The sequence below is a fragment of the Aspergillus affinis genome, assembly GCF_023601865.1.
Source record: "Aspergillus affinis strain CMG 70 chromosome Unknown NODE_59_length_196328_cov_85_596298, whole genome shotgun sequence".
Taxonomy (NCBI): Eukaryota; Fungi; Ascomycota; class Eurotiomycetes; order Eurotiales; family Aspergillaceae; genus Aspergillus; species Aspergillus affinis.
Window position 1 is genome coordinate 1 of NW_026515840.1, and position 18533 is coordinate 18533.

Here is an 18533-nt window from a genome sequence, read left to right on the forward strand (position 1 = left end):
CCCCCCCCCCCCCCCCCCCCCCCCCCCCCCCCCCCCCCCCCCCCCCCCCCCCCCCCCCCCCCCCGACCACCCCCCCCCCCCCCCCCCCCCCCCCTTCCCTTCTTTCTCGGCGGTAGTGCAATTGTGAAGATCAAGGTACTGACCTAGGTATGAACCTCTAGACCAAGATCAACAAATACGCCTTCAGCGGCGGTCAAGTCAGCGTCGAAGACCACCGCCGTCTCGGCGGAAACCCCGACGTCGACGTCTCCTACGTCTACCTGACCTACTTCGAAGAAGACGACGCTAAGCTCGAGGAGATCTACAAGTCCTACAAGAGCGGCGAGCTGCTCACCGGTGAACTGAAGAAGATGGCTATCGAAACCCTGCAGAAGAACGTGCTGGAGTTCCAGGAGAAGCGCAAGCTATCCACGGACGAGGTCTTGAACGAGTTCATGCGCCCCAGGAAGCTGGAGTGGAAGGGCAACCCGAACCCCATCCCTAAACCTCCTCCTAAGGAGACAACTAAGGGTTCGAAGAAGGAGAAGGACGCCAAGAAGGAGTCTAAATAGACATGTTCCTCCTTTCATGTGCGAGCAAAAAGAAATATATGCAAGATTTGGTCTGGACCATTACTTTTTTTTTTTTTTTTTTTTGAATACTGTTCAGCGTTGAGAGAGCATATCGTTTCATCCTTAGTTGTTTAAACATATAGGGAAGACATGATCACAAAAAGATGCGAGTTTAAAAGAAGATATGATAAAAATGGCTAAAAATAAAGCAATGTATTAAATGAGGAATCAAAACTATAGATGAGTATCATATCGTAGCACCGTATCCCTCCCCTTGAAATAAAAAGACAAATCCAATTTGCCCAATGATTTCATGCAGCATGATCCATTCTCACTTTGCACAAGGAGGCCAAGTATAGAAAAAGAATTTCCCCAGCGTTCTGTTTTATATATGTTAATTTGAGCAACACTTATGAATGAGTCGGCATCACCACGTTAGCCTTGGTGCTAACGGCATCCTCGCCTCGCCACAAACTCGTGACCGTCTTCTGCTGCGTGTAGAACTGCAATCCCGGCTTGCCGTAGAAGGTGTTGGCTCCGCCGCCGGCAATACTCTTCTTGTTGCCGGTGAAGGAGAACATGGGGAGAGGCACGGGGATGGGGACGTTGATGCCCACCTGGCCGGCCTCGATGTCCTTCTGGAAGCGCGAGGCGGTGGGACCGGAGCGGGTGAAGATGGCGGCGCCGTTGCCGTACTCGTTCTTGTTGATCAGGTCGACGGCGTCTTCCAGGGTGGGGACGTTGAGGCAGACCAGCACGGGCCCGAAGATCTCTTCCTTGTAGCACTTCATGTCGGGGGTGACGTTGGTGATGATGGTGGGGCCGACCTGGATCAGACGGTTAGTCAATGGTGATCTTTGTTGCGTGGTTGTAATGATTCCTCCCGGGTGAAGGGAGGGTGGGATAAACATACAAAGTTGCCATTGGGGTAGTTCTTGGGCTTGTAGCCACGTCCGTCGAGGAGGATGGTGGCGCCCTCTTCTTCGGCGCTGGCAATCAGGTCTTCGATGCGCTTCTTGCTCTCGGGGCTGATGACAGGGCCCAGATCGGCGCCCTCTTCGAACCCGCCGTTGACGTTCAGGGCCTTGGCGCGTTCGGCCATCTCAGGAAGCCAGTCCTTGGTCTCATCGACCATCACGACGGTGGACAGGGCCATGCATCGCTGACCAGCGGCGCCGAATGCAGCGCCGACAATGGCGTTAAGGGTCTGGTTCTTGTTGCAGTCCGGAAGCACGGCCGCGTGGTTCTTTGCGCCGAGGTTCGCCTGCACACGCTTGCCATTGGCGGAGCCGCGGGTGTAGATGTACTCACCCGCCTTGTTACTGCCGACAAAGCTAATGGCCTTGATGGCAGGCTCGTCCAGGATGAAATCGACGGTCTTGGCGGAGCCGTGGACCAGGTTGATCACACCAGGAGGGAAGCCAGCCTCCCTGGCCAATTCGGCCAGGATCATAGCGGCACCGGGGTCCCGCTCCGAGGGCTTCAGGACAAGACAATTTCCAGTCACTGTCGCAACAGGGATGCACCAAAGGGGAATCATAGCGGGGAAGTCTGCGCGCGCGGGGGTTGAAGCGGTTAGTATCGGAGAAGTTCATAGTGGATCACTTACGGGATTCCGGGGGTGGGGACTCACTGAAGGGGCAGATAGCCGCAACGACTCCTAGAGGCTCTCGGTAACTTCTGGTCTCCATATCCTTAGCGACTTCGAGCACTTCGCCCGTGAGCTGAGTGGTGATGCCGCAGGCGGTTTCGGCCACCTGCAATCCGCGGAGAACGTCGCCCTTGGCATCGGCAAAGGTCTTGCCCTGCTCCAGGGTGATCGAGGAGGCCAATCGGTCCCAGTTAGCACGGATCAAGCTGACAAACTTGAACATGATCTGCTGTCTGGCAATCACACTGGTTGCCCGCCAGGCCGGGAAGGCCTTCTCGGCCGACTCGACGGCAGCCCGCAGTTCCTCATCGGTGCTTTGGGGGACTCGGGTGACGAGATTGTTGGTGGCAGGATCGTTCAAGTCAATCCATGTGGTGGCCTTGGACGAAACGAACTGGTTGTCGATGAAGTTGGTGGTATCAATTGGGTTGGCAATGGGCTTGTGGTCCGTCGGAAATTCGGTGGCGGTAGTAGCCGCGGTTGTTGTTGCGGGGGCGAGTTTCTGGGCCGTAACGTGCAGTCTGCGCGTAGCAACCAAAGGGGAGGACGAGGACGAGGACGAAGAGAGCTGAGAAGCCAGCACTGAAGAGGCCGATAATGTGGAGATCGTCGAAAGAGAGCGAGCTGAGGATGCCCGAGCAGGTGAAGCCAGCACCGTGCGGGGAGAAGCAGCGCGGAGAGCGGGGAGAGATCGGGCAAGGGAGTGGCGTGCAGCAGCCATGGCGGCAGAATGGAAGGACTTGACAAGTGAATAGAGGAGAAAATATAAAGGATTATATCAATACGATGGAAGTAGGATAAGGATATAAGGATAGGGGAGCAGGAGGAAGTGGCGGTCGAAGATAAATCGGAGAAGAGGAGAGAGTAGGAGAGACGCAGCAAAGGATTAATAAATAGGACATTACAGCCCGTACGCCATGCATAATCCGGGGGGTTCGTCGATACGCCGAATGGCCCTGATAACCCCAATTTCGGCGTGGGGGACCAATCGTAGCCCGTAAATTGACCGGTTCCTGAGACCCGGGTTGTGGTAATACCAATACCGGTACTGATATCGGAATCTCATGCCTTGTAGGTCAGGAACTTCCCAGGTCTATCCTGGACCCTCGTCTTTTGCCCAAAAGAAGAAGTATGCACTACTAACTATAACAGAGAGAAGAAACCGGTTACTTGATCTAGCATTGGCTGTGCTGGTTGGGGGTAACAGTCTACACCGCAGGTACTGCCTAGATGGAATGCCTGCCCTAATTCCTTGCATCGGCATCCTATCCGATCCTCTAGAGTGGGAATAGATTCTCGCCGTGATATCCGATTCATGATCTCATCTTTAATCCACAAAATGTATAATCCCAGACTGAGACAGGCGATGCTTCACATTGTACTCCTATATATCAAAAAACCAGTCCACCCCCTAAACATCATTAATACAGCCCGACATGCTAACCAAAGGAAGACCTACCGTCAACCACAATGTCTGCCCCGTTCACGTAGCTACCTCCAATATCACTGCATAAGAAGACCACCGGTCCGGTCAGTTCCTGGGTCGACCCCATTCTGCGCATGGGATTCCGCTCCGCCCAACTCTGTCGCCACGCCTCTAAGTCGTCGCCCTCGTTAAGCACCGTATCCATGTATCCCGGCGAGATGGAGTTGACCCGGATCCCATACCGCGTCCATTCTGCGGCAAGACTGCTCCGCATATGTAGCACCGCTGCCTTGGACACATTATACGCTACCTGCGGTTGAGGATAGTTCACTCGATGTCCGCTGATCGAAGCCACGAGGACGATCTTCCCTCCGCGGCCGCTGGAAATCATATGTCTGTTTTTAGAGGGAGCCAATGAGTCTGTTCGTTGAAAGGAGTATTCGTGAGACAATTGGCACTTACCGTCCGAATGCCTGCGCCGCGATCCAAGATCCCGTTGTATTTACATCCATCACGCGCCTCCATTGCTCGATGGCAAGATCCTCCGCGTCGACGCAGTTAACCATCCCTGCAAAGCAACAAAGGATGTTGATATCACCCAGTTGGTCGCGGACCTGCTGAGCGGTGTCGTTCATGCCCCCAGCATCCGTGACATCACAGGTCTGCGTAATAACCTTCGCGGCGGGGAAGTCTCGTCGGAGAGTCTCGATCTCGGCGGCACTCTTCTCAAGCCCCAGCGGAAGGTCAAGGAGCGCTATGCCGGACAGACCGTGTTCGAGAAGAGCGCGAGCAGATGCCAGGGCCAGAGCCCCGGCGCCGCCGGTGACTGGCTATGCGTTGGTCACGGGCTTGTAGAAAAGAGAGCATGTCTCTACATGTAAACGGAATCAACATACACGCCGCGTTTCCACAGACAGCGAACCTCATCGTCGCTCGCTCCCCGGGAGTGCTGGGTTCGGGGAATGGAGCTGGCGGGGGAGTCAGCGTGGTGGTTGGATCATGCTGGCCAAGCTGAATCCATGGCATCTGCTTTTTTATCTGGGGAGTAGGAGGCAGGCTATCTTTTTGAAAGGTCATCGTGATTTGTCTAGAGAGATATTGGTCTATCAAGATGGGAGCAAATTGCGGATGGACTTTCAGTTTTCAGACAGATAGACAGACTGGCAGGCAGGCAAGGTTTGGTTTATCAATGCGGAGGCCCTTCCTACCCCTCATTTCCGCAAAGACGTCAGTTCATTTGCTTCCTTGTCAAATAATATCGGACCGCAGTGTCCCGAAGGTACTGCCATGGCTTGAAAGTCTAGGTATACTGGCGTTGGTCACTCATGAAGAATCGGAGGTCAGCACGCCGACCAGGAATACTCGACCACCAACGATCAAGCATAACCATTTGTCAGAGCCCAGTAGAGTTGCCTAGCGGGCCACTATCTAGTAACAAAATCGTTTGCTACGGATCGCAAGCACTAACCACGACATACATCATGTTGGCTGTCCGGGAAGAAACCATCTACATGCTTACAGGCACGAACCGTGTACGATATCTACGATTTCGCTTGAGCCCACGCGCCACTCTTCCACGGGTCAGAGAAGGCGACAACATGGCCCAGCAGCTCCGATCATACATCAGAATACCTAGGGTCATCAAGGTGCATTAGAATGGAACGCAATAATCAAGGGACTGCCGGTAGACTCATGGGATTCAATGTTACCAGGGTTCACCACCATCTCTATGGACGAACATTCCTGCCTCGACATTCATAAGATGACTTATCTGTCATCGATAGCCCGTTAGCAAGAAGGACCGAGAAAAGGATCGCATGAAAACAGATATGAACGAATAAGGAGACAACCGGTCTGTCACATAGACCACACATTAAAACCCCCAGAATCATGTTATGACCACCGGCGCTTTGCTTTTAATATCCTTCCTCTTCACCCTGCTGGTAGACATGTCGGGTTCTCGAAGGGTCTTTGCGCATCTGTTGGCCGGACCCGGTGAATCCGACTGCAAAATAGTCAAGTCAGTATGCAGTTCCGAAAATGGATAGCTTTCACACCAAAAGGGGAAAGAGAAACCATACCTCGCGCATTGACGCTGTCACCGGTCCGGAACATGCTTTCCTTCCGGCCCAGTTTACCCTTGCTGGCGAAATCCTTCCATTTGTTTTTACCTGCCTCTAACTCCCGGGTAGCCTTGACCTTGCGAGGCACCTTGGCAGGACGCGCCGGCCCGTCGCCAACATTGCTCGGCTCCTTGCGCGCCTGGTTGGCCAAGGCGGGGTTGATGTCCGCGGCCGCCGAGATCACGCTCGAATTTGGAGGCTGAGGGGTGGGCGACTGGGATGCGGAATTGCCTGAGTTTCCATCAGCCTTGCGCTTGCGCGAGTCATTGCCGGAAACGGGTCGAATATCCTTGGAAGTTAAAGATTCCACTGTGCTGTATGATTTGAAGGAAACTAGATAAACGGGATTGCTAGACGAGCCGGTAATGGAGGTGATCCGGGCAGGGTAGAAGGAATTGTCGCCCGAAACCCATCGAGCGAGAACATGTTCGTTAATGGAGAACGAGGCGGGGGCTGACGATTCGTCCGCTTGCTCGGCCGTTGGTTTGCGATACCCCGATTGCGGGGGTGCCTGGGATTCTCGAAAGCCCTTCTCTTTGACCGGGGGAGACGGTCTGGATGACGGCGGAGCGGCCGGTTTGAGTTCGGAGATAGACGTTTCGGTGAGGTTTATAAGTTCTTCGAGCTCAGCTTCGAGACTTTGTAGTTCCGTGTTATCTGGGTCTACCTGCAAACTCGATTGGACGGTTTCAAGCTGAAACAAAGCACTATTAGAGTAGGATGGAGGACGAGACGGGCGAGAGAACTAACCTGAAGCTTGAATTCCTTGACCTCGGCCTCCAAGGCTGCTACGTCCGCCATGATTGAACCGGACTAGGGTCAGGACGAATTAAGAAAGACGAAAAAATAGAGGGAATGCAACGGAACCAGAGACAAGTGCCGAGATCGGGGTAAGGGCGTGGGGGAGGGTTCAGCAAGTGAAAGAGCAGAGATCGGGGAACACCAGAAAAGAGTTGAGACGGTCGGGATAAGATATGGCGCGCGCACGTGCCGGCCGCCGTCGGGCGAGACTGTATCACGTGATGCGCGCTTCCCCGAGATGATCGTCCGCCGTCCTTCCCGACTTTCTTTTGTTCTCTCTTATTTATCTACGGAGTACACATTTCCTCCGTACGACTCAAGGACCGACAAGGCTGCGCTGTGCATGGTGACGATTCACCATGTGTCCTCATATCTCGATTTCCGCATTCTCTTGTTTCTCCAGGTTCCATGGACCCCCAAGACTAGCGCACCCAATCGAGGGACCGCCCAACGGGTGGGCGGGATCAGCGCCTAGTCTGGACGGTTAACGCTATGCAAATGCGAGTCCGGACGAAGGTCGATCGTCACGTCACCCGGGACACGGTCTCATTGGATACATCGGTTGACCAGCTATCGGCTGGCTCGACGAGTCGACGTAGTCAGCATTTGCCACCTCTGGTGCAAAACTTGGTATTGTCAGGGATCGGAAGGTGCTCTGGCGGGGAGTGAGATCCAGAACCCTGTCGGGCGTAGGGATTTGGAACTTGGGATACGGCAGCCTAAGATATCCGCTCCTTGTCCGGGGAGAACTCGTATCAATTACCGGATCCATGGATGATAATTGATAACACGACATGAATGCTTCATTCTCTGGGGGTTGAAATAATATTTCAAATGCTAAATGTGGTTCTTAGAGACTAACGGCGTAGATAGACGTTTTCTCCACGATTTATTTAATTTTTATTTCTTTTTTTTCATAAAAAAGAATTCTCTCATCTAACATGATAAGGGGGCCATTAAATCCGAATCATCCGAGTCCGATGGCCGGAGCGGGGAATACGTCAGATGCAGAGGACCTGCCGGTCGCAAAGTACGGAGTACTACCTGGGTCGCATGGGTTCCTAGCATGAGTAACTAGTTAGTAAATACAGTGACCCCGGTAGTCATCATCTGGCAACCTACAGCGCGTACTCTGTAATTTCTGCCTACCGTCACCATTCGGGCTTAGAGCGTGGAAAGTGGCAGAACGTCGGAGGCGCGACGTTCCATTGCCGGCCTGGCCTGATTTCTAAGCACTTTGGGTGCAGTTTCTTCCCTTAAGGCGGCAGTCCGCCGTTGCCCTCGGCCATTGGCAGTTCTGCCAGTCCCACACGGGTGGGTGCCACTGGTGAGGCCTAAAAGTCCTCGCCGCTTTGACAAACTGCCCACCGCCCACGGAAAGTAAGAGTCACCGCCGTTCGCCCCCTCAGGCATGCATCCCGTCTCATTCAATCCCATCCAGTTCGTTCATTTCATTCCTGCAACTCTTCCATCGCGATCGAAAGACCCGTCGGGATTTGCCTCGTGGTTGGTTCATTCGTCTGTCTTCATCCTGCCTTCTTTCTTTCTACCCTGTATTTCCTTCCCCTAGTCACCTTCTTGCCATCCTCGATCTCTTCTTTTGCCTTCTTCATACACCCCGTTCTCTCGCCTTCCACCTCTCTTACACCTTCCCCCCCCTCCCCAATTGGCCTGAAGACCCTGTCTGTCCCCATAGGCCGCTGCTGCTGCCGCGCTCTCAAGCCTCCCTGCAGTATCTGCCCCATATCTCTCCATCCGGAACCCCCCTCGAGCCCCTCTTCAACACCGGCTCTTCATCTTCGACCAACGGGCATCTGTCCCCTCTTTGCCTCCTGGATTTTAATCTAGTCAACTATTAGTTTACAAGGCCTGACTGTGGTCCTCTGGGCATTTTCAAGCAATTGATTTTGCTCGTTTCTTTTTCTTGCTGGAGCCTCCCCACCCTCGAGTTTTCCTCACTCGCCATCTCTAGGCCTACATCGGAATACGAGTTTTCGATATCGATTGGCAGGGCACACAACCTTTCCCCTCTCGGTTTGATTTTCTTGACTATTCTTTCCTTGCACTCGTTGCCCGCGGAAGGATTTCGCCAAGAAATACACCGTGTGTTGAGTTGGGCTTGGACGACTTTTGATCTTTCATCCAACAAAAACACCTCACCCAACCTTGGACTACCTTACTCTATCTCGCTTCAATACGACTTCTTACTCCTGCTTCATCGGTGATCTACATCGATACAAGAAACGGGCGGGAAGCCCGGCCCTTTCATCTCATCGATAAAATAGCTAAGTTGGCTTTTTGCTTAGCCGGGACCAACAACCCCGCTACTTTCAGTTTCATTCCCTCACGATCTTTTCTTTCTCTCTAAAACCTTTAACCTCCTTTTCTTCACTCAATCTTGCCGAAATGTCCGATTACAACTCTCTCTATCAGCAAGGCCTGTACCTCTCTCCCGGTCAACAGGACCTTCTCCTTGCCGCTCTTTCATCCAACAACCATTCCCAGAAACAGCAGAACACGCCCCAAAATCCCAAGTCGAAGAACGATCCTGAGAACACTCCGGGGCGTACGTCGTCCGCAAGCTACAGCGCGTCCCCCGGGTTTGACCGCTCTCAGAACTCCGGTAACCTAGGATTTGATGACGAGAGCCCTTTCCTTGACTTCAACCCTGACCTCGACTTTGATTTCCAAGGCTCTGAAAGCCTGATTGGTGATCTCCCAGGCGGCTTTCCGTCTGATGATCCTGAGGTTGGAGAGAAGAGGAAGGACCTAGAGGGACGATCGGATAACGAAAATGAAGACTCTGGGAAGAAGCGAAGGGAAAGCGACGACAAAACAGCTAAGAAGCCAGGGCGGAAGCCACTGACCTCCGAACCCACTTCTGTATGCTTCTCTTCTCTCCCATTTAAAGCACGAAAATTCCGTGTTACTAACGCACGTTACAGAAACGCAAGGCCCAGAATCGCGCAGCTCAGCGGGCGTTCCGTGAGCGCAAGGAGAAACATTTGAAGGACCTTGAGACCAAGGTGGATGAATTGCAAAAAGCTTCGGACGATGCGAACCAGGAAAATGGCCTGCTGCGTGCTCAGGTGGAGCGTCTGCAAGTTGAACTAAAAGAGTATCGTAAGCGTCTCTCGTGGGTGACAACTGGGAGTGGAATTTCTGCAATCAACGCCATTCCAAGTGCCTATCCCAACAAAGGATCATCTGGAATCCAAAATCACGATTTCATGTTCGATTTCCCTAAGTTCGGAGACCTGCCGGCCTCACACATTTTCAACAACGGACAAATGTCCAAGTCCAACAACCAAAACAAGTCCAGGGATGATCAGCATACGTCGCAGCGGAATGACTCTTATGTCCCTGGCGTTTTGAACCGGGACTCCCTCCGTTCAGCAAACGGTCAAGCTTCTGCCAAGCCTGCCAACTCTCCAACCGTTGCTTCGGAATCAGCCGGCACGACTCCCACCTCCACGAATGGTTCATCTCGAGGCCAGGCTCCGAAGTATTCTTCCGCTTACAATACCAAGCAGTCGGGGTCCTCACTTGGTGCATCGAATTCAGACTCCCCATCGTCCTCGTCCGACTCACATCAGAGCCAGCTGTTGTCTTCTAGTGGGACTTCCCCCGAGCCCACCACAAACTCGCCAGCAAACAAGACCCACGATGATGGGCACCACTGCACTTACAGTACCATCAATGGTGAAGAGTCTTTCTGCGCTCAGCTTGGTATGGCCTGTGGCAACATTAGAAACCCAATCCCAGCCGTGAGACACAACAGCGAGAGTGCATCGAATACTCCCGGGCAGACGGCCCCCGCCGAGGCGCAGCAAGATAACGATAACAGCCTTGGACTTGATCTCCTGGCCCAACAGAATGGAGGCCAGTTTGACCCCGTGCTTTTTGGGGACTGGCGGGAACCCCAGGATGCGATCCTTTCTCAGGATTTTGGCACCTTCTTTGACGATGCCTTCCCTCTGCCCGACTTGGGAAGCCCCTCTCATAACTTCAACGAGGTGGCCAACCAGCAGCCACAAAACACGCAGCAGCCGCCGCCCAAGAAAGACCTACTCGCTTCTATTGACCAGAAATTGGACGAGGAAGAAATGGTTCCCGGAGAGGACAAGTCTCAGATGCTGTCGTGCACCAAGATATGGTGCGTTTTATCCTCCCCATGTCCTATTTCAAGAAGAGTGTACTGACCTAGCTATCACAGGGATCGTTTGCAGTCTATGGAAAGGTTCCGCAACGGCGAGATTGATGTCGACAACCTCTGCTCTGAACTTCGTACTAAAGCTCGATGCTCCGAGGGAGGCGTCGTCGTCAATCAAAAGGACGTTGACGATATCATGGGACGTGCTCACTAGCACATGTCTCTTGATCATAGTCCTCCTTGTCTTTAAATTCAGATACCCCCTACTCCACGATACGATACCGCAATTGATGTCATGACGAGCATAATATGAAAACGGAAAAATGGAACAACAGCCATTATCTCGAAAACATGATCAAATCTATTTGTTCTTTCTGGAAATCACCATTTTGATTATATCCGGCGTACCTTCTTTGTCGTCTTTCAACTTTCAGTCTCCTCGCTCCCGTTCTCTTTTTCCGCTCTCTTTTTCTTCTGTTTAAACTTGAGTTGAATGGGAGGCACATCTGGTCAAACCTCATTCCCCTTCGAATCGGAAGGGATGTACATCAAAGTCTCTTCGATCATGGGCATGTTTATGCTGTTGATTATGTCACTTTTTACTTGATAACCCCACGCCGGCGGCGACCTCAAGTAGCGGCGCTTTGGACTGGGCGCAGTTTGCGTTTTCATGGAACTGGAGCCGGAGCCCGACCTGGAGCTTGAAGGAGTTTGCTTCTCTTTTTCATCTGGTTTGTTTATATTGAGGGCACAGCATGGAATTTCTTGCAGAACATAATCTTGAAATGTAATTTGGTATCTCTAGTTCTGTCCTATCAATGCCAAATGATAAAGATATGACCTATGATATCGGTGCCTAGTCTTCGGTCGATCGACTTAATAGCTTGTTGCCTACGTTTAAATGTTTAACGCGATAGCTACCGTAGATACTTGATCTCCAACATATTCAAAATCTCGACCATCTGCCGTTCAGAGAATGTCTTGTTCTTGGTTCTCAACTACCCCGTAAAGATAAAACCACGATGATCACTGTTCTTCTCTGCGATCGTGATCAGCGCGCAAAGTGAGCGCGAGCAAGATAGGTCCAAGCTCGGCCATATGTCTCTCGATTTGGGTACTGAACGGACCAACCTCGTACATGGTTAGGAAGGATATTGGACCCGTAGCAGTAGTTAGAGGTACCCTGAAGATTCTTGAGGTTCTGGTCATCATATTCAGCAAAGATGAGCCAGATTTCATGCCGATCCTGCGACACGTGAAAACGCCTGGTTCTCCATGTTAGTATGATCCAGAGTCAACGGTCAGTCAAGAAGGAGTAAGTCAAACTTAAAACGCACCGATATGGACGATTTGGCGGCGTATGCGGAAATTCCTTCACCCATGCTACCGTTTGGGCGCTTTCCTGGATGCGGATTTCGGTTTGCTTATCTATGCGTAGAGGGGCCTTCACCTCTATCAGGCCTCGCACGTCCTTCGACTCCTTACCTTGGAGATATCCGTTAGTCCTGGCTTCGTATTGAGTATTTTCGAACCGAGCATGGAAGGGTTTTCGGTGAATGGTCCAGGAGCTCGAAAGCCATGAGAAATGAGCCGTGATGGCCTTCAAGAAATTGAGAGTGGCAACGTTCACCACCTGCTCGTCGTCAATTTTGGGGTACATTTCATTCCTGATCTCCCGGGGTCCAAGGGATTCCGCTGTCAGGGGCGTTCGGCTTTTAAAAGGATCATCTTCCTCGAGGTCCTCCGGCGTAGAGGGCGTCAGATCATTGGGTGTGAGGCCTTCCAGGGGAATGGATGAAGACTTCGTCGGGGCCTTGTTCTGCTCTTCGCGCCGCCTCTGGAGGCACTTCTAACGAGTACGGTTCGAGACTGGTGACATGATCACATCGTCTGAGATCTCATCGCTCTCTACTTTCGCCGCTTCGAGCTGAGAGATCTTCGCTAGGAAGAATTTCCCCTCGCCGGTCGGTTTCGTGCCCCGAAAGCTCTCGAGGTAGACCTGCCAGGAGTGATACGAGTTGAGCATGTCTCGTGCGGGCCCCATCCATGTGTCTAAGTCAAACCGCTTAGGACTGAAACTGCTGAGTTTGACCGGTTTCCATAGAACTCGTAGCAGTAGAAAATGCCGCAGCTTCATCTTAGAAGCCGATGGTAGCTGTTCATCGTGTATCTGCTTATCTGAGATCCTAGCTGCTGCCACCATGTTTTTCCAATTTTGGGGAGCCGAGGGAAGCTTTGCCGCTGACCCCGACATTTTGTGCAGACGAGAAGTTATAAGGTTGTGAGGGGGTCTTTAGATTGTTGTATCTGGTACCGTACGGAATGAGATATCTGACTGTAGTGGTGCTTCTCTGCAGTCGAAGAAATCAACTCGGAAGGAGTGTAAGGATAGGATTGAAGATCCAAAATGAGCCTACGAAGAATATTGAATGACCTACTATTCCACATGATTATAGAGCATTATAAAGGCAGGCTTGTGAATCGAATTCACTCGGTTTGGACGCGTCAAGACCAGTGAATACAGGCCAGGTCCTGCGCCGCAGGGATCCATCCAATCCGGAGGTGCGCCAGGCATTCATGATAGAGTTTGCCGCCGGTGGATGTATCACGAAGAGGAGAAGACGCTGTCTGTGCGCCTCTCTCTGGGTCTGGATAGATGGATGGAGCAAGATGGTAGGCGGGAGGGTTGGATGGCGGGCGGTACCAAAAGGCAAGAAGGCACCTCCCCCGTCGTTGCCCCGGAGCCCCCCATTATTTATTCAACATCCTCATATTTACCCCGTACTTCCAAGAGATCCCCCACCATCCACCATCCACCATCCACTCACACTAATTTAATTATTAGTGGATCTCTGGGGAAAGATTTGTTCCGTCTCCTGCCAACATGGTGGAAAGCAAAGAGCATCAATCTCGCCGACGCGCTGTTCAGACCATCGCGGAGACCATTTCGAATCTTCGGGAGGCCCAATATGCGCACAAAGACCTTGATCACCTCCCCATTTAATTCCTTCCGATGCCCCTGTCGAGCGATGGGGATCCCTTGTTCCAATCTGAATACTTCCAGCCCTGTCGAAAATTACTCCAGGACCCCAGTGAGGAAATCGATACCCGTCTCACAATCCGCAACACCCACTTTCAACGCCCATGAGCGAAGCTTCGGATATATGGCAGTTTCTCACCAATTATCTCGACGATGCCATGGATCAAGGCTGGGTGGGCAAGTCCAATTCCCCAAGACAGTATGAATCCAACTTCCCTAAATTAAGCTCCACGACTTCAATGCCAGAAAAACAAAACGACTAACGATTTCCCACAGTCCCCTTTGGGAGTACGAGCTTGAGAACGCCATCGACTGGCGCGCTGCCGGCATCCGCGAAAACCCAGATGGCTCTTGGGTCAGATGTATGATGCTTGAAAGCGTCAACGGAGACGAGGATCAGATCACCCGGGGCGAGATCCTAAGTATCTGTCGAATTATGATCAAATGTCTCCGTGCGAAAAGCTATCTTTCTTATAAAGTCATTCCGGTGAGTGCTGTCGTTCTTTTCTTAGCCTCTTTTCGAATGCTCCCGGCTAACTCCTCCAAGGTGCTACTCATCTCCTTCACGGGACCCCGACATGCTCGCATCCTCCTGGCTCATCATAACGGTACCGAACTTGTGATTCGACAATCCAAGCTGCTTGATTTCCGGGAGAAGAATGTCCCCGCGTTCAAGATCTTGCTTAGATGGTGGTGCTCGTCTGGAACTGGGGATATCATCAATGGATGAACCGAACTGGGTCCTTTGCTTAGGTTCTTGTTTCTTTCATGTCTTCGGTTATGAGTGGTTCGGTTGGTGTTTTATCTGGTCTGGTTTTGGTTTATCTAATGAACGGGGTGGGTTTTTTGGCGTTTTCAATGGACAGGGAGGAACCCTCTCTTGGTCTTTCGTACATACATAATAAGGGCTATGTACACCTTGTGTTTCTCACGAGGATTGGAGTTCGGGAAATGGCTTGCAAGCCTCAAGTGAATTATAGTTACGTCAAACAGGCGCTTGAGATACCAATTATTGCGTTTATTTGAATAACAGCGTCACATTATCATTCATTGTCACCCAAATAAGAGATACTACGTTCGGAGAAAAGAAAGAAAGGAGCAATAATGAAGCTTACAAGGGTATCGATATTGGTGCGATCCAGGTAAAGAAAAGAAGCAAAAAGACAGGAGAAAACAGGGTTAGAATACAGAAAACAGTCCGCTCACGTCCCTTTTTTTTGGATCTTTTTTTTTTTTTGGTCGATTTGTTGGTCTTCTCTCCCTTCGTACATCACCAATAATACACACCAAAGTCACTTTTTTCTCACTTTTTTTCCTTCTTCACATAAATTGATAATGCAGAGGTTCCTTTCTTTTTTTTGTTCCCACCCTGTACTGCACCAGTAACTCTTGGAAATGTAGAAAAGATAAATCATCCTAGCGGAATCCATCCGAAGACGAGGGTCTACTAGGTCAAAGAAATGAATAACATCTCGCTCAGATCGGGGACACAGAGGGAAGAAAAAGAAAGGGAAGAAAAACACTGGTTTTGCAAGTATCACAAGAATAGAAATTAAGTGATTAGTTGGAACGAGTTGTGGGAAATCCGGCGAGTGTTATCAAGAGAAAGAAGAAGAGGAATGCACAAGGTGGAAAATGAGGCGGCCGAGAAAAGAAAATGTTTCGACACAGAAAAAAAAGTGGAAAATAGATAAGATCAACAGTAAAGGGAATTCAAAACGCAGGCAGCAAACACAAGTCAAAAAAAAACAACAACAGGCTATCCATTGATCACATCAAACCGTTCAAGCATCACCGCCCGAAGGTGCCGGCTTGTCGCCTGAAGGGGTCGATGTCGGGGCTGGAGAATCTGCTGTCGCTCCCTTGCTGAATGCGCCGCGGCCGCCTCGTCCACCTCGTCCGCCACGGTCACCGCGGCCTCGGCCTCGTCCGAATCCACCACGTCCTCGTCCGGTTTCGCTGTCACTGGCACCGCCGCTCTGGTATCCGCGCTGGGAGGTGTTTCCACCACGGCTACTGCTCTGCCATGTGCCGGCGTTGCCCCGGTGGCTACCGCGGTCTTCGAAGAACTTGATGTTGGGCTTGCGAGGCTGGCCAGGAGGCGAGGGCTTCTTGTGCTCGACGGGCTGGCGGTCGAGAGCGGCCTTGGCCTCTTCGACGGTTGTGAACATCACGACGTGGTTGAACTTGCCCCATTTCTCGACCTTGACCATCTTCGACTTGTCTTCCTCGGGGAAGAGATCGCGCACCGCCTGCTCATTGTCCACGTTCGAAACGAACAGTCCGTTGCTCTGCTTCTTCTCGGGCTTGGGCAGAGGAGACTCGGAGGGTTTCTCAGGCTGCGCACTGCCATTGGCCTCCGAAACCGAGGTTTTCTCGGGCGAGGCAGGAGCGGGCGCCTGGGACTGAGCACCGGTGCCAGCGGGCTGGGGAGTAGCGGGCTTGGGGATCACGGGGGCCGGAGAAGTACGAGCGGGAGCAGCGGTCGGACCCTTGGCGGGCGCCTGGGGTTGGGCGGGAGCTCCGGGGCGGACAGTGACGGGCGGAGCCTGGTTGAACTGGGGTGCAGCCGGTCCGGTCGCACGAGTGGCCGGGGAGGTCACGCCAGCGGGCGGTCCGGCAGGCACGGGGGCGCCAGCTTGACCACCGGGCCCTCCAGCAACCTGGGGCTTTCCGGTCCGGTGCGCAAAGTTGAATCCCTGGGCGCGCATCTCCGTGGCGATGCGGCCAGCCTCAACCTCAAGAACCAAGAAACCAAATGCGGCATCAGCCAGGTTGAAGTTCCACATGTTCTTGAAGGCACTCTCATCAACTTGGCCGGCGGCGTTGCCTGGCCCAGCGGGCCCGCCAAAGGGATTTCCACCGTTGGCGATGGTGGGCATCTGGTTCACCACGTTGAGAGCGTTGTCCAACAAAGTCTTCTGGGCCTCGTTGGAGGAAATAGCGGACTCGACCTCACCCCGAACCGTCTCCCAGACGTCATTGAAAGATGCCTTCGAGGCAGCCAGCTTGCCGCGGTAATGGTCGAGAGAAGGGTTCACGGAGAATTCGTTGTAGGACGAACCGTAGCGGAAGTGCAGACCGGCAGAGATCGAGAAGTCGGCCTTGAGGGTCACGGAAAGTTGGTTTAGCATTCCCTCCCGGGCGGGTGATGCATGTGTGACGAAAATGCGGGTTTCCGACGGGTCATACACACGGTTCGCGGTATCTATCAGCTCGCCCATTTGGAGCAAAGTCGTCCACATGGTACCTTGTCCACCGGCGATGGTGGTCTTGCCCTCACCGTTGTCAAACAGCTTGTGCATCACCACGGCACCTCCCAATCCCAGCAGACGCAGCTTGACACCGCCAACATCCAGCAATCGCGAATTGGCCTCGTCAATTATGTGCAGCTTGTCCACCTTGTATTCACCGGAGCGGAACTTCTCCAATACCCGAACGTCTTCGCAAGCACCCCAGACGGTGTAAACAGGAACATCGAGAGTAATCCGCCTATCGAGCAACATGGGAAGTTCTGAGAGGGGTAGCTGGTCAGGGGTGAATCGCTGTTTAATCGACTGCTGAGGGGGGGTCTGAGCAATGGTCCGCTTCACATTTTCAGGAAGCAACGGAGAGTATTGGGCCACATGCTTAAGAGTTCTATTGTTTACAAGTTCCGCTCATTAGCATACCCAATTCACTCACAGTAATATAAAGAGAAGAGAAGAAAAAAAAAAGAAAAAACGAGAAGCACACTCCCATGGAGCCAAAGGTATATAAGTATTGGGGGGGGGGACACAAAAACTCCAAAACAATTGCATCACTCACTTGTCTGCAATTCGCTCCAGCGAGGTGTTATCATAAAAGCCAAAGTCACCGGTGTGGATAATGTGGTCGGCACGGGCCTGCTTGGCCAACTCATTCAAAGATCTCAAGTTCCCTGCGTAACACAAAAAAGGGAAAAAAGCAACATTGTCAGCCACATCTATCCGCCCGCCGTGACGTCTGCGTTGAACGTGCGCCAGGAAACCTACCTCGAACATCGGCAATGCAGAGGACTCTGACAGGGCCGTTTTGGATGATTCGACCGTTGTTCGGAAGAAGAGGGGCGGCCCCGGGAACAGGACCAGTGGCACCGTTGGGGAGAGAATAGCCTTGGGGACCGAAGCTGTGCGGAGGACGGGGCTAGAGGACGGGCATCGACGAAGCATTAGCAAAACGAGTCCTCTCCTGGCGCGTGCGGAGGGGTGGCAAAACGCGTGGCTGAGGTGACCATGACGTTGGCCCGATAGCTTGAGGGAAAAGAGTGACGAGGGGGGGGGGGAGGACGAGGAGACATACGGAAGCCATGAGTTATGATCTATTTCAACCGGGGGGGAAGACAAGAGGAAGTGAGGTCGACGATGGAGATGAAACCGGGGAAGAGGACAAAGGAAGGTCGGGAGGGTAAAATCAAAAGGACAAGGAAGCGGGAAAAGAAGAGAAGAAGAAAGGAAGAAATGGAGCAAGAAGCTAAACAAGCGGCGGTTTGGATGCAGCGAAAGAGAGGAAGAGAGAACGAGACGAGCGAGAGAGAGAAACAAGTCGGCCAGTCAGCGCGGCTTATGTAAGCACCAGGGGCAACCAGCGAGCAACACAAGAAACAAAAAAGCAAGGGACGGATTTTTCCTTCTGGAGAGTCAATTGCTGGTTTGCCAGGTGTCCGGCAGCTTCTTGAAGGTCAATTCCCAGATCGAAGGGCCTTGAAGACGCTGGTGCCTGGCTGGAAAGGCGCAACCACGTGTTGGGAGACATCATGGATCCTCTTCA

The 18533-nt window shown here is 52.4% G+C and overlaps 8 protein-coding genes across 8 annotated transcripts; 3 read left to right on the forward strand and 5 right to left on the reverse strand.

Annotated features, from left to right (window-relative positions):
• On the forward strand, nucleotides 1-551 carry KD926_008661 (tryptophanyl-tRNA synthetase; the record flags this gene model as incomplete). The annotated part of the gene is made up of 1 exon (XM_053101408.1): nucleotides 162-551. A coding segment is annotated over one exon (390 nt), but the record flags the coding sequence as incomplete, so codon positions are not given.
• A 410-nt stretch (nucleotides 552-961) lies between these two features.
• KD926_008662 (CoA-acylating methylmalonate-semialdehyde dehydrogenase) lies at nucleotides 962-2923 on the reverse strand (the record flags this gene model as incomplete). The annotated part of the gene is made up of 3 exons (XM_053101409.1): nucleotides 962-1378; nucleotides 1465-2102; nucleotides 2161-2923. 3 exons carry the CDS (start codon nucleotides 2921-2923, stop codon nucleotides 962-964), a joined length of 1818 nt encoding a protein of 605 aa, XP_052954953.1.
• Nucleotides 2924-3641: 718 nt separating this feature from the next.
• On the reverse strand, nucleotides 3642-4654 carry KD926_008663 (oxidoreductase, short chain dehydrogenase/reductase family; the record flags this gene model as incomplete). The annotated part of the gene is made up of 3 exons (XM_053101410.1): nucleotides 3642-4023; nucleotides 4091-4454; nucleotides 4525-4654. 3 exons carry the CDS (start codon nucleotides 4652-4654, stop codon nucleotides 3642-3644), a joined length of 876 nt encoding a protein of 291 aa, XP_052954954.1.
• An 890-nt stretch (nucleotides 4655-5544) lies between these two features.
• On the reverse strand, nucleotides 5545-6552 carry KD926_008664 (uncharacterized protein; the record flags this gene model as incomplete). Its single annotated transcript, XM_053101411.1, has 3 exons — nucleotides 5545-5633; nucleotides 5710-6445; nucleotides 6502-6552. The coding sequence occupies 3 exons, from the start codon at nucleotides 6550-6552 to the stop codon at nucleotides 5545-5547; spliced, it is 876 nt and encodes a 291-aa protein (XP_052954955.1).
• A 2406-nt stretch (nucleotides 6553-8958) lies between these two features.
• Nucleotides 8959-10919, forward strand: yap1 (putative bZIP transcription factor AP-1/Yap1; the record flags this gene model as incomplete). Its single annotated transcript, XM_053101412.1, has 3 exons — nucleotides 8959-9435; nucleotides 9498-10708; nucleotides 10769-10919. The coding sequence occupies 3 exons, from the start codon at nucleotides 8959-8961 to the stop codon at nucleotides 10917-10919; spliced, it is 1839 nt and encodes a 612-aa protein (XP_052954956.1).
• Nucleotides 10920-11756: 837 nt separating this feature from the next.
• KD926_008666 (uncharacterized protein) lies at nucleotides 11757-12959 on the reverse strand (the record flags this gene model as incomplete). The annotated part of the gene is made up of 3 exons (XM_053101413.1): nucleotides 11757-11970; nucleotides 12043-12542; nucleotides 12591-12959. 3 exons carry the CDS (start codon nucleotides 12957-12959, stop codon nucleotides 11757-11759), a joined length of 1083 nt encoding a protein of 360 aa, XP_052954957.1.
• Nucleotides 12960-13849: 890 nt separating this feature from the next.
• On the forward strand, nucleotides 13850-14475 carry KD926_008667 (uncharacterized protein; the record flags this gene model as incomplete). Its single annotated transcript, XM_053101416.1, has 3 exons — nucleotides 13850-13944; nucleotides 14022-14232; nucleotides 14293-14475. The coding sequence occupies 3 exons, from the start codon at nucleotides 13850-13852 to the stop codon at nucleotides 14473-14475; spliced, it is 489 nt and encodes a 162-aa protein (XP_052954958.1).
• A 1054-nt stretch (nucleotides 14476-15529) lies between these two features.
• On the reverse strand, nucleotides 15530-17935 carry KD926_008668 (uncharacterized protein; the record flags this gene model as incomplete). The annotated part of the gene is made up of 2 exons (XM_053101417.1): nucleotides 15530-17384; nucleotides 17553-17935. 2 exons carry the CDS (start codon nucleotides 17933-17935, stop codon nucleotides 15530-15532), a joined length of 2238 nt encoding a protein of 745 aa, XP_052954959.1.
• Between the last annotated feature and the right edge of the window lie 598 nt (nucleotides 17936-18533).